At 37.0% G+C, this 14,358-nt stretch overlaps 1 protein-coding gene across 1 annotated transcript; it reads left to right on the plus strand.

Moving 5' to 3' along the window:
• The first annotated feature begins 409 nt into the window (after positions 1 to 409).
• Positions 410 to 14,147, plus strand: hfm1 (helicase for meiosis 1). Its single transcript, XM_072441812.1, has 36 exons — positions 410 to 680; positions 1,514 to 1,549; positions 1,640 to 1,707; positions 1,784 to 1,916; positions 2,069 to 2,220; positions 3,112 to 3,189; positions 3,487 to 3,642; positions 4,077 to 4,277; positions 4,850 to 4,938; positions 5,011 to 5,054; positions 5,125 to 5,226; positions 5,458 to 5,603; positions 6,173 to 6,267; positions 6,347 to 6,480; positions 6,589 to 6,636; positions 6,909 to 6,989; positions 7,070 to 7,161; positions 7,302 to 7,408; positions 7,524 to 7,571; positions 7,658 to 7,755; positions 8,506 to 8,640; positions 9,021 to 9,106; positions 9,343 to 9,426; positions 9,506 to 9,663; positions 9,737 to 9,840; positions 10,666 to 10,818; positions 10,884 to 10,949; positions 11,090 to 11,208; positions 11,288 to 11,373; positions 11,448 to 11,539; positions 12,341 to 12,406; positions 12,778 to 12,987; positions 13,072 to 13,123; positions 13,552 to 13,654; positions 13,728 to 13,873; positions 13,957 to 14,147. Exons 1-36 carry the CDS (start codon positions 422 to 424, stop codon positions 14,009 to 14,011), a joined length of 3,882 nt encoding a protein of 1,293 aa, XP_072297913.1. The 5' UTR covers positions 410 to 421; the 3' UTR covers positions 14,012 to 14,147.
• The last annotated feature ends 211 nt before the right edge of the window (positions 14,148 to 14,358 follow it).

The raw sequence follows: 14,358 nt of genomic DNA on the forward strand, positions 1-14,358 counted from the left end.
CCTGGTAAATCAAAATAAAATAAATCAAATATTTGGCTGTTTGTTACATATTATTAGTGGATTAAAAATGTATAAATTTGACATGATCATTCAGAACGTTTGATTTCATAAAGCTGGTCACAGGCTAGAGAAATTGAAGAGAACATTTTGTATTTTATTGTTGTTTGTTCTTAATGTAAATTATTGTTAATGATCGTTAAATTATGATGTTTCTTCTCACAATAATTGTATCACTAAAATGTTATATTGTGACACCCCTGCAAGTGAACCCAACCCATTGACTGGAGATGTGACAAACCAGTATTATTGAAAATTAAAGTGGTATTTCTAATAAAGAATAGCCTTAAACATGACACATAATTACTAGAACCGTAATAATGACTTTTTTCCTCTGTTCTGCTACAGCCTGTTCAAGGTTCAGATGCCGGGTAATGGCGGAGATTTGTCAAACACCTGTGGCAGCAGTCAGACAGCATATAGACCTCAAAGTTTTTCCAGTCAGGTTGCCATGGCTACAGCCCCGCCACCTCCTCTGCTCCAGCCACCACGATCAACAATTCGCCAGGCAGTCCACCCCATGTCCCCCACCGACTCTCCCCTCCAACCGGCAGCGGCAGAGCTCGGGGACACAAAGAGAGCGCTCGTCCCGCCCATGACACCTCAGCCGCTCTGCATACAAGGTGCCCCACAGCGCATTATAGAGGGCTAACACGCGGCTCGCTGGCTGCTCGCTCTCATTAAACTGAACACGCAGCCTCTGTAGCTCGTGGTGATGGGGATTTAACTGTGGAGCCACTGCTGCCACGATGTGTTTGAGGGAGATTACTGGGATGGGGTGGGGTTAAATAAGGTAAGCTCTCCCATTGACTGTTGACGTAATGAATCATGGCGAACCAGGCAATAAGATGTCGGGAGGAAAGTGAAAATGTACATTGTTACTGATGTACATGTTAACTGATGTGGAATTAAAATGTTTCTAATTATATAATATTTTAGACCAAGTACATTTGAAGTCACTTATACTTTATAATATAATAATAGTAAAAAGATCTTGAATATTGTAAAATCTTGAAGAAAACCTTATTGTTCGAATCCCATGTAGAAGTGGGCAATGTATCAAAAAATTTATATTATCGGGAATTTTTTTAAGATATGCAAAAGTTCAAAATTGTGCATATCTTTTGTAAGATTTAACCCATGGAAGTTAGTATAAAGTGACATTCTTCACTTTTGTGGGTAATTTTACAGACGGTTTAACACGTTTCTGTTGAATTGACAAGCAAGACTAAACTATTTCTATAAGAAGAATTAAAACAGGACCAAAGCAAAACTAAAACAGGATTAAACCAGGGACAAAACAAGGACTAATATCATAATATTAACCCTTAACCCCAAGGCAGACATTTTTTTTGTGTGTGAAATGAAGCAATCTTGTATTAAAATGAAACTGTTCAAGTAATATCTAATTGTAGTCTAATGGTTGATGTAAAATGGTCTTTCCGTTTGTTTCTAGGGTCATCTCGTGTTTTGAGACCAGTGTCTGAAATACGTATCCTCACATTACAGTTCCTTCTATCTACAATATTTCTTCTTAATACAATAACATTTCCTCTGCATCATCTTTCTTAACTTTTACCAGCATCCAAATTCAGATCTGTCTTTGAGTTCCCCTTCTTCAACTACGTACAGTCCAAAGCTTTAGATGATGTAAGATCTAACACAAATAAAAAACGTCACATCACAGTTTCTTTTACCAACTCTTTCATTTATACCACATATTCAGATTTTTTACACTGGGAGGAATTTTGTGGCGTCTGCCCCGACTGGATCTGGGAAAACGGTGTTGTTTGAGCTGGCCATCATCCGCCAGTTGATGGAGACCTCAGAACCATGGGCTGACTTCAAGGCTGTATACAGTAAATAATCCTGGTCTAAAACAGGACAAAACACATTATGCATTTTTTCTTTCCGCAAACTGAAATGATTTCCTTATGCATCTTTTGTGACATTCTGCAGTGATCGCTTCAAGGGCATGTTTTAGATGTTACAAGATGTGCTGTCGTTTCAGTGGCACCTATCAAGGCCCTGTGCAGTCAGTGCTTTGAGAACTGGAAAAGAAAATTCAGCCCACTGGGACTCAAGTGCAAGGAGCTGACGGGCGACACAGAAATCGACGACTTCTTCGAGATTCAGGACTCGCACATCATCCTGACCACTCCTGTAGGGACCACTCAACAGGAAAATACATTTCACTTACATATACCTTTGAATGGAATGTATTACTAGATGTTATTTCCAGACCATGTTGGAAAGTAACAAAGTACAGAACTAAAAGTATTGCACTAATTCACTACTTTTCAGAGCAGGTATCTGTACTTTCTACTATGTTTTTTAACTGGACTAATAACTACAAAATACATTTTTGAGACCAGCTAATGTATTTGTGGTAAAATTTTTATCAACGTGATAATCGCCAACAAAGATAAGCTCCATAATCCACCAGATAGTGCCCAAAAAACTACTTTTCCACGATTTTCGCCTAGGTAATTCTATAACACAAAACAAAGTGTGTTTTTAACTTAAGCACTTGACGAAGTGTATAGTCGTTTGACTATGTTTAATTTGTAAACCTTTAGTCATTTAAATAAGTTGTGATAGTTATTATTATTTTGTCCATGATAATCGCAAAACAAAATTTCTATATTGTTCGATGCCTGGTTCATAGTTTGATTTAACGTTCCAACTTTGACCAAATGAAAATTACAAATAAAAACAGCTAAAAAAACAGGAACTCAGTTCAGTCGATTTAGAATTTATCTATTTCATGTCATACTTTTACTTGAGTAGTATTTTGCTACTTTATCTGTATTTTTACTTAAGTAAGAAATTTGAGGACTTCTTCCACCTCTGGTTATTTCTGATTCAGGCGCAGAAAACATGAACTTATACTGGTCAATAATAAACAATTCAACATAACAGCTAGCTCATTTCATATCTGGATTACGACACTGCTTGGGCGTATTTCTGTGAAGGCCTATGTTTATTGAATGATGAAGAGGTTACTGTATTTTCTCTAAGTTAAAAATATTTTTTCTGTTTTTTTTGTCTCAGGAAAAGTGGGACAGCATGACGAGGAAATGGAAAGATAACTGCCTACTGCAGCTGGTCAGGCTTTTCCTTATTGATGAGGCGAGTTGATGAACTTGTTGAATATACTACGCACTTGTATGTCTAAATGTCTAACACAGAATTTTTAACCCTGAAAAAAACATTTGAACAGTTTTATTTTAAATTTCGCTGCATTTTGCAGTATACATTTTCTGTGTTTAAAAGTTTCTGTCAAAAATGTACAGCAAAGATTCAAGATGCCAAATAAAAAATTTGATGGAGCAAAATATCTTCCATGCAGTTGTGTCTAGTTTCAATTGTTACCAAACGTGTGGCACAAAACATTTAATTCTAATCTTCTGAGTTGTCCTGCCCTAGGTTCATGTGGTCAAAGATGTGACCCGTGGAGCCACTCTGGAGGTGGTAGTGAGTCGCATGAAAACCGTGAACACCTACAGAACCATTCAGAACCCAGAGGGAGCTGCATCCATGAGGTTTGTGGCTGTCTCAGCCACAATTCCAAACATCACTGATGTAAGAAGACCCTGCTATGACACTTGGAAAAAAGAGGGTTAAATTCACAGTCTAGGTGTTTATGTAAGTGGGATTTTACTGGGTGGCGGTGGCTCAGTGTCCATTTTGGCCAGTATTGACATGGAAATCAACTGAAATCCAGGCAACAAAGAAAGCTCATTAATATGCATCAGCAAAATATTTCAATACGATACCCGAGTATCGATACCAGTATCATGACATGAGTATTGCAATATTTAGGTGAATCGACTTTTTCGAACACCCTAATACGCTTCTTCAGGCTAAACTACAACTGCCTGTGACATAGATCTTGTCGCCTTTGCCTCTTTGTGTTTGTTTGAGGAGATATGTATAGTTGTTTTTACACATACACGTACCATAGATATGATTACTGTTTAGTCATGTGGATTACGTTGTTCTCATTATGTGCTCAGATCGCTGACTGGTTGTGTGACAGCAACGGCCCAGCCACTTACCTGAACATGGATGAGAGCCATCGCCCGGTGAAGCTGAGAAAGGTGGTGCTGGGCTTTCCCTGTAACCCCACCCAGACGGAGTTCAAGTTTGACCTAACTCTGAACTACAAGATGGCCAACATCATCCAGACCTACTCTGAACAAAAGCCCTCTTTAGTGGTATGTGCTCTTTCTGTAACAGACAAGCACATTTCATGTATTGATTCTTAGTCAGATTTGGATGTTTCTGTTTTTTGGATCAGAAAATTAATCTATAAACTGCAATGTTATGTGATATTTGGTGATATTTGATTAAATCATTGACTTAATCCCAAAAATAAACCATATTGATTAAAAAACAATGAGCCTTCAGTAGTGCAATTACACAGACTAACTGGCTTTATTTAGTATTGCCTGGAAAGTTTCCCAGTACAACATGTACTTTAACTTATCTCTCCATGGAAACAAGCAGGCGACACCACTTAGCCAATTTACAGGTCACATCTGTGGAGAGGCCCCCATACTCATTGTAAGAATGGTTGTTTTTAAGCAATAAAACACCTGCAGTTGAAGAAGTGTAAGAGAGATAGGTTTGATGTCATACAGTAAAACATTGCAGACAAGCAATAACATCTCCTTGGAGACAAGCAGGTAGAAAGGTTACTCTGAACACTTTTAAAGTAAAATTTTAGATCGGTTTTGCAAACTAGTCATGATTCAGGCAGCTCTTAAATGATTTCACGTTTTGTCAGTTTTGCACGACTCGGAAAGGGGCCCAACAGGCAGCTGCAGTTCTGGCAAAAGATGCTCGGTTTCTGATGACTATAGAGCACAAGCAAAGGTTTGTCTCAAGACGCTCATATCTTCTCGGTGATCGCTCTGGTGACAGCTGCATATCTGTTCTTGTTTTTAGGTTGATGAAATATGCCAACTCTATTCTGGATTCCAAACTTAGAGGTAGAAAGAGTCACATTTTCAGGCAGGATAAAGCGTGTGTACAAAATTCATCATTCTCACTCCGACGCAGACATGTTGGTTTTTGGAGTGGGCTATCATCACGCTGGAGTAGATTTGTCAGACAGGAAGTTGATTGAATCGGCCTTCATTGATGGAGATCTTCCTGTACTTTGTAAGTAATCAAAGTTATAATTGTAATAAAAGATGTGCAAATATATTAGGGCAGAATAGATTGACAAAGCCAAGATTAAAAAAAGGTTTATTTAGAACTATAAATATAGAATAATAAAGAAAGTCTGCCTTTTAGTTTGTTGCAGTATTGATTATTGTGTCAGCCAATATTGCAATATCGATTCTTTTGCGGTGTATTGTGCAGCCTTGAAATATATGTATTTGTTTGTAGTTACGACCAGGACTTTAGCGATGGGGGTGAATCTTCCCGCTCACTTGGTGGTCATCAAGTCCACGACGCAGTATGTGGCAGGAGCCTGTGAGGAGTACAGCGAGGCCGACCTGCTGCAGATGATTGGCCGAGCTGGACGCCCACAGGTAAGTCCAAATAACCACTCTATTTGTATATATACTCTGCTGCTTCTAATATTATTATATGTGTTCAATAAAGCATTTGTAGTGACAGTGTATAACTATCTATATTTGTGTAAATGTTAGTGTTTAGGCACTGTAAACATGTTTATTATTTCAAGAACATGTTTTGGTTTAACTTCATGAGGACGTATTTTGCTAAATCAACTTTAACAAACTTTTATTTTTGTTTGAGTAATCCTGTATTTTCCTGCAACTGAGGCTTGGGTGCTCCGAACTTTTCTGTTTTCACCTATCCCTTATCCCCGCCCACCTCCCTGAACGTTGTTGTCATTATTTGAAAAATGAAGACATCCGCTGCTCGTTACAGTGAAATGTCAATTATCAATTCTACAGTTTTGAACAAGAAGTGAATGGATTTGTTTACAGCACAGACACATATCTGACAAACTAACAACAAAACAGCTTAAGTTAAAAAAAATCTATAACAATAGAGTAATGGAAAATAAGCTACAAGTTGAAAAAGCATTCTATTTCATCAATTAATTAGCATACTCATTGCTTTCCCCCCTGAGTTTGACACTTCAGCGACTGCTGTGATCCTGACGAAGATGCACACCAAAGACAAGTATTTGTCTTTAATGAATGGGATGGAGATTATTGAAAGCAGGTACTGACTATCACAGCTCTTCTTGACTCTTATAGGAACTTACTGCACTTTAAAACCTAACCGTTGTGTTTTCCCCCAGTTTACATGGGAACTTGGTGGAGCACTTGAACGCTGAAATAGTCCTCCACACCATAAGTGATGTCAACATGGCTCTAGACTGGATCCGCTCTACATTTCTTTATATTAGGGCCCTCAGGAACCCCAAACACTACGGTTAGTACTCACTCTCTTTATCATAAAACACTAAGGGTGCGCTCTCAATGTGTCAATCTAATAATGATGGTTCTACTGTAGATTTAAAGTGTCACTCTCTTTATTCAGGTTTCTCTGCTGATTTAGACAGACATGGGATTGAGTCCAAGTTACAAGGTCGGCATGTAAAAACTGACTCTACTCACTACACAAAAGAGATTTCTGAAAAACATGTTAGATTTAGTTTTAGTTCAACACAAATAGGATTAGAATTAGATGTTATTTGAGTTAATTTCAAAAACAGACAACTCTGTTTTGAAAATATACATGCTTTTGTTTTGCTACTCTATTCTTATTATATCAATATTTGTATTATATTGTTCACCATATATTATATATATGTGTACAATATACCAAGCTTTTTGATTACGGTCAATCACTTTGTACAGAACTTTGTCTCAAGAACCTGAATGCTCTTTCATCCATCGATCTGATCCACATGGATGAAGATATCAACATTAAGCCAACAGGTCACAAATGGCTCTTCTTTGTCTTTTTATCATTTGCACTACATATTTATAATTCTAACTATTAAATTCTATTCCCCCAGAGCCCGGGCGGCTGATGGCTCGTTACTACGTCGCCTTCGAGACAATGAAACAGTTCCGCCAAATTTCAGGCACAGAAAGCCTATCAGACCTGGTGCGTTTTACTTTTTACAGTTAGACACATCTTTACACTACACTGTATTTGTGTCGTATCTGTACTGTATAAAGAGAACACTTAAATTATGGACAATCAAAATTCAGAAGATCTCCTGAAAGCTGTTGTGCTGTTCTTAGATTGAGCTGGTGTCAAAAAACAAAGAGTTCAGTGACATCCAGCTGCGTATGAATGAGAAGAGGCTGTTGAACACTTTGAACAGGGACAAGAACCGCACCACCATCAGGTCAGAAAGTCACAAACAGGCCTTAGCTGGCACTGCAAACCCACCTGGCTCCAAATATATAAGCAAAACTGCTGCTATATACTATTTTGCAAAACTGTAATGTGATTTCCTGCAGGTTCCCAATGGAAGGAAAGATCCGAACCAATGACATGAAAGTGAATTGGTCGGTCCTGCAGCATTTGACACTGTTGTACGCTCGCTGTTTAGTTGTTTTTCCACACATTTACATTTGCGTTTTTTGTTTTCTAGCTTGATCCAGGCTCAGCTGTGCTCCATCACCATCCAGGAGTTTGGACTGATCCAGGACACTGCCAGGATCTTCAAAAATGGCCTTCGCATTGGTAGATGTAAGTCTAATTTAAAGGACGCATATTATGCCAAATGTTAATTTTTGGAACCTTTAACCATGTTACAACAGCATTGTTCCCTCAACAAAAACATGCCTGGAGTTGTAAACAGCTGCATCTACACTTGTGATGTCATAGGTAGAGCTTCAAGTTCTTCTGCACTGTTTTAATTCAATAAATCATCTCCAGACTTGTTCTGAGCATTTTTACTGTCAAATTATGTTCATTTACTTGTTTTTATTTATTGACCTTTATTTAACCAGGTAAGAACCCATTGAGATCGAGTCCTCCTTTTCAAGGGTGACCTGGGGCAAGGGGAAAATATGACAGCTCACAAATCATAAAAACATTCACGCAATTAAGAAACATTTAAGAAAAAAGGAAACAGAATTGATAACAACTGCATACCTACATTATCATATCGTAGACAAGCTAGCTTTGTTTATCTTCTTATTGCAATTCCCTCTGCTGCAGGTCGATAGAGTCTAACTCAATTCCTGATGAGAGAAAGACCTGTTACAATTGAAATTCTAACTTTCTGACAACTTTTACTGACTTTTAGCCTGAAACTGAAGAAGGTTTCTCTGACCTCTGACAACTCAAAGGCATTTACAACCAGTACATTCCTATTAATATTTAAATTCGATTTTTAGTTTGTGAAAATACATGAATTTTGTAACTAATTACATCAACTGACTAATTATTTAAATGTGATAACATTTTTGTTCTGAATCTGTTTTGTCTCCAAAGGTTTGTGTGAATTTCTAAGCCTGAAACTGAAGACGGGCTTCTCTGCCGTGCTCAGCGCCACCATCCTGTCCAAGTGTTTCAAAGCCAAACTGTGGGAGAACTCGCCCTATGTGTCCAGACAACTGGAGAAAATAGGTAGTTACTAGATGCGTGAATGAAATCTGCGTCTTGGTACAAGAAAGCTTATCAGTTCTGCCATTTTGAACAGGAAGTCAATTCATCTTTTACTACTATTAAGCTGTTTAAGAACAATATTTACAATAAATAAATGTAAAATAATAAGATAAGATAAGATATTCCTTTATTGTCCCACATGGGGAAATTTCATTGGTGCAACGCAGGTAGATACAGAGGTAGATACATGGTACATATGTTATAGTTTAATACTAAATACCCCCAAAATCATAATATGTATTTTTTATATAATCAGTTTATTCCATGTGTGTTTCATATTTCCGTTTAAAATGTCATTAATACAGAATATGAGATCTAAAGTTTGCACACTTATGTTTTAGGGCCGAGTTTGTCCACTACCATGGTCAACGCTGGGCTCACCACTTTCACTAAAATAGAGGACACAAATGCAAGAGAGATAGAACTGGTGAGTTCTGTCTATTTTTAGCCCCAGATCAGGTACAGATCTTTAGATATAACAAATGTGCGATTTGGCTAAATATGTGATTTTAAAATAATAGAATTTGGTTCAAGTTATTGGTTATTGGTTAAATTATTATTATTATTTTCATCATACTAAAAAACCTGTGTCTAATGTGCGTAATATGTCACTCATTATAAAAACAATGTCTAATTTCTCTGTTTAAAATGTACTTTTTCCAGATCTTAAACCGACACCCTCCATTTGGAAACCAGATCCGAGAAGCTGTCATTCACCTCCCTAAATACGATCTTACCATTGAGCAGGCACAATATCATTTTCTTTCATTTAATCAGTCGTGTATTCATCACATATTACATCATGTTAACTAGCTCTAGTTTACAGCTCCCGAGGTACAGCCCCACCACGGCTGAGATAGTGGTGAAAGTCAACCTAAAAAATCTCTCCCAGCTGCAAACTAAAAGAACTGCCTCCGACCTGCACTACACGTCTCTCATCATCGGCGACGCGGACAACAGCGTGGTCTACCTACAGAAAGTCGCGTAAGATTATTGTTATAAAACATATCAACCCGTCGTTGTAATAAATAACAATATTGACTGTTATGTGTTTCAGAGATTCTGTGCTGCTGAAGAGCGGGTTATGGTCGAAGCGTGTTGAACTGAGCAGAGCTTCAAAAGGACAAGAGATTATTGTGCACCTCATCAGCTCTGATTATGGTAAGATCTGTTTTATTATAATGATAATAATAATAATATATATATAGTAGCAATAGATATACTTTATATTATAAAGTGATGGGACGATTGGTTCTTTCAATTCAACTTTATTCAGGGCTTGGTTCATTTTAAGACTGCCACACCAGTGTAGGTTTCCACAGCTTCGCTCTGAATCTCATGCTAGTGACGCCAGGATTTCATTTTCTGACTTTTTCGGTCCTCAATTTACACTAAAAGCAGTTGAAAGGGCTTTGTGCAAAACAATTAAAAGGGGTTAACACAGAGACATAGACACACAGACAAACATTCACTCTCACATTCATTCACTAGGGCCAATTTAGAGTTGCCAATTTACCTCCCACCGTCCAAACACATGCATTTTGGAAGCCACTATAACACAGGGAGGACATGCAGACTCGAACACTTGAGCTCCTTATTAGGAGCTCGAACCACTCTGCCACAGTGCACCCCATTTTAAAATCACAATACAATTAAAATCACAATACCAAAAAAATGATTTCAAATACAATAAAAACATATATTTTTTAAATGGACAGAAGTCAAAGGGGATCTGTTCATTTCAAAGAGCTGTTTCAAAGACTTTCTTTGTCCTCTTTGACAATAAATGTTATCCTTGAATTTGGCACTGAGAGTAATGACGAGTTAAGAGTTCACAATTTGATTCAAATTGTACAAATCCAAAAGGAGGAACTTCATTTATCCTGTAATTGATGCAAAATATTTGTTTTGGTGCAAAACTGGTGAGGCTTGATCTACTTCCCTGTGTCATCTGTTTGTTCACCCCTGAATGTTCTGCTTTTTCAGTGGGACTGGATGTTCAGCACAAGTTCAGTGTGTATTACTCAGCAGGAGCCAGTGGAAATGTTTCTTATCCAAGCTACACACAGAATTCTCAACAAATGACAAATGTCAAAAAGGAGTGTCGGGAGCAGAAAGAATATGGTGCTGTTCCCCAAGGTCTGGTTTATTAGATTTGTCAGGTGATATTTAAATTTGTGCTTAAATAAATATTGTTTTCAAAGATTTGGGGAATAAAAGAGAATGCAACCATCTTTGCAAGAACAAGAACCTGTGTGCCCACGACTGCTGTAAGTAAGATGGATTAAGTCATATTCAAAATGTTAAAAAGAACTGTATAAAATTCTTAATGCAGCTCACTAATTAAACTGTGTTTCTTATGAGAGTTATGAAACTCTCATATAACACTGAAAACATTTTTGTTGTTTAGGTAAAATAGGTGTAACCATTCCAAAGAAAGGATTTGCAAACCTGGAGTTCTCTTCATATTTGAATGACCTGAAGACCAGATGTGACACAATGATCCAAACACCATCCAAACGGCTCAAGGTGACACAGTCAAACGAAAACTCTAGCAAACAAACTGCGACAAAACACATTTTTACCATATAATTTGTGCCTGTCTTAGATGAAAAAGGAGACGCAGGAGATGGCCCGCAGCAAAATGCAGGAATACGCTTATCAACCCAGAGAGAAAATGCAGATTGTGCCAAGGTAAACTACAAACATCATACGTCTTCATCTGTAAACAATTTCACTAATGTACTGTTTACTAATTTAATTTGAAGATATCAAGGAAGTTATGAAAAGGTCCCAGCCAGGCCTTACATCGAGACAGTAGATTTGACACAAGAACAGGACTCAGACAACCTCTATGACGGTAAAGGAAGAGTATGAGTGTTCCTCTTGTCTTCTGTATTAAAGGAGACATATTATGGGCAAATCAACTTTAATCAGCAGCGTTTCCTCATCATTTGTTTACTCAAAAATGTATTTAGATTGATTCCTCCTATTGTCCTGGAACCGAGGCTCGAGTGCACCTATCCCCACCCACTTCCCTGTACTTGGAGTATTTGAAAAAGGATGACTCTAAGTGATACATGTAAAGTTCTAAAATATCACAATGGACCTTTTTCTATTACAAAGCCATTTTAGATCAATATTGCAGCTGAACAAAATATAAAATGATGATCTACTTATGCCAGGCATGTCCAAACTAGGGCCCGGGGGCCAAATGCGGCCCTCAGACCAATTTTTGTTGGCCCTCCAGCTTCCTGCTATGTTGGCCCAAACAACAAAAACTAGTACTTTTTATTGTGAAATTGGGAAAAATCAGGCATATTGATGTTATACCAACCTAATATTAATGTTCTAGGTATAATTAAAGGTGTGGAGGCTCATTGCAAATTACGTCAAATGCAAAATTTCGAATGATTCACTTTGTCATTCAACAGATTCGACATTTTCAAGTTGCTCGTGGCCCTCTTCCCCGTTTAAGTTTCAAAATGCGGCCCTTGGTGAAAAAAGTTTGGACACCCCTGACTTATGCTATAGTTCAATACTAAGTGCCTGAAAAAACATATTATGTCTCCTTAAATGTTCTTTTCATTGTCTGCCTAAATGGAAAAGCTACATATCCGTTAAGAAAGTTGTATTACATTATCACTTTCTTTTAATGAAGATTATGAAGAACACTGTGTTGAAGTCTGGGACCAGAAGCCCCCCATTTATGAAACTTACCACCAAGGTACACCAAAAACACACTCAAATAAAAATGTAAACACTTGTCAATACTACAGGACAGAAAATAAGGCACTTTAAAAAAACACCTTCTTTCTTTCACCACCAGATTTCCCTGAAAGCTAAATATACTTATCTGGATATGTTCTGGCTATAAAGAAATATGAAAAATGTATCATGTTTTCTAAATCAGTAGCTAAAGTTATTTGAAATTGTAAGTGAGTCTTGCTTGCTGATCCCTGCATGTGCAAAATAATATATTTGCATAGGGTTACCCACAAATAATGTAGGTAATGTAGGTAGTCCAGATGACTACAACTGAAGCTTTTTCTACAATGTAGGTCTTGTTTTAACTTTGATCTCCATATTTGTGTTCAGAACCAGGAGTCGCCATGGGTCAGTCACACATCCCTACACCCAGTACCCCAAGATGGCCGAGTCCGAGCCAGGAAGCATTCAATAAACAAAGTTTTCAAGTCCCAAACATCAACTTTGACCTTGGAAACGAGTGGGACGACTTTGATGAGGAGAACTTGGTCAATGCCTGCGAAACATCAGCAACATCGACTGTGCAATACAATAAAACAGGTCATTTCCATGTTTGAACACACTATTTTTTTACATATTATATATGTAAATTACATATTACATATTATTTATGTTTTTGTCAAGGCTTTGTTGCTCCATCGGTTCACTGTGTGCCATCTTATGCTACAGAAAAGAGGTAAAAATCAATATTATATTATACAATATTTATGAATCTGAATCTTACCTTAGTGTCAACAGGATTTCCTTTCCTGGGTTATTTAACCCACAAATCATATCAATCAATCAATCAATCAATCAATCAATCGTTTGTAAAGCACAATTTATACTAAAAGCAGTTTAAAGTGCTTTACAAAACAATTAAAAATATCAAATGTATTAAAATCACAATACATAAAATGTGCTTTTAGAAATGCAGTTTTAAATCAATCAGAGCCAAATCTCTGGGATGTATTAATTTCAAAGAGAGGTTCAAAAACTGGTACTTTCTACATTTATTTATATCTCAAAGCCTTTTTGACAGAAATGTTATCCATGAATTTGACACTGAATCCAGGCTAAACATCTGTGTAAATTGCAAATATTAATGAATGGGATTATGTTTAGGTGGACTTCATCTAAGATTAAGCCTGAAATGCTCAGCCCGCAGCCTTCCCCATCGGCTGTGGCTCAACCTCAAAACAGACTTACTCTAGATTTAAGTAAAAAGGTACAGTTACAGATGTTATGTACAAAATACTAACACTTATTGAATTACTCACAAATCTCATTTTTCTGTCTAGGTTCTTGGACAAAAGCCTACAATATTTGGAGAAGAGATGTCTGTAAATCTTCAACAAATGAGCTCAGTGCAGATTCCACTGACTAACAGCTTTGATTTCTTCTCACAAATGGACAATATATCAGAACATTTCACTCAGAACAACAGGTAAAAGTAATGGAAACCAAATAAATGAATTAAACTAATTTAGTGCTAGATTAACCTGTGATATGTCGTTCTTGTTGTTGCAGCGTTGTGATCAAAGAAGAGGATGCCTTTGTTGGAATCTTTGATGGAATATTTTAGTGAGAACCTAGTGTTTGTTTTGGTTCTAATGGTTGAATTTACATATTTATTTATTATCAATCTGTTTGAATTGTTATTTATTAGTTATATTGAAGTTCACTGTTCATATTGTTCATATACATTCCTGGTGTTTGTTGTCAATATTTATTATTTTCCCAAAAATGTTTGTCTGCATTGAGTAAATAAATACATTTAATGTAATTTAGTTTCAATCTAGCTATAATTGACAGTTTAAGAGTCTCAGTTTCATTTTTTTATTTTGTTTATTTTACCACGAAAAACCCATTGAAATCGAAATGTCTTTTTCAACTGTGAGCTGGGGAAGAGTGGAATTGCAGCACACAATC

This window comes from Eucyclogobius newberryi, unplaced genomic scaffold (genome assembly GCF_026437365.1).
Source record: "Eucyclogobius newberryi isolate DKJ021-1_F unplaced genomic scaffold, fEucNew1.0.hap1 SCAF_12, whole genome shotgun sequence".
In the NCBI taxonomy this organism is placed as follows: Eukaryota; Metazoa; Chordata; class Actinopteri; order Gobiiformes; family Gobiidae; genus Eucyclogobius; species Eucyclogobius newberryi.

Excerpts from the sequence above, each read along its gene's own strand:
- hfm1 (XM_072441812.1), top strand. The coding sequence starts at position 422 with ATGCCGGGTAATGGCGGAGATTTGTCAAACACCTGTGGCAGCAGTCAG. Across the intron at positions 5,604-6,172 it reads GCCGAGCTGGACGCCCACAG|TTTGACACTTCAGCGACTGC; the intron begins GTAAGTCCAAAT and ends TTCCCCCCTGAG. Across the intron at positions 13,124-13,551 it reads TCTTATGCTACAGAAAAGAG|GTGGACTTCATCTAAGATTA; the intron begins GTAAAAATCAAT and ends GATTATGTTTAG.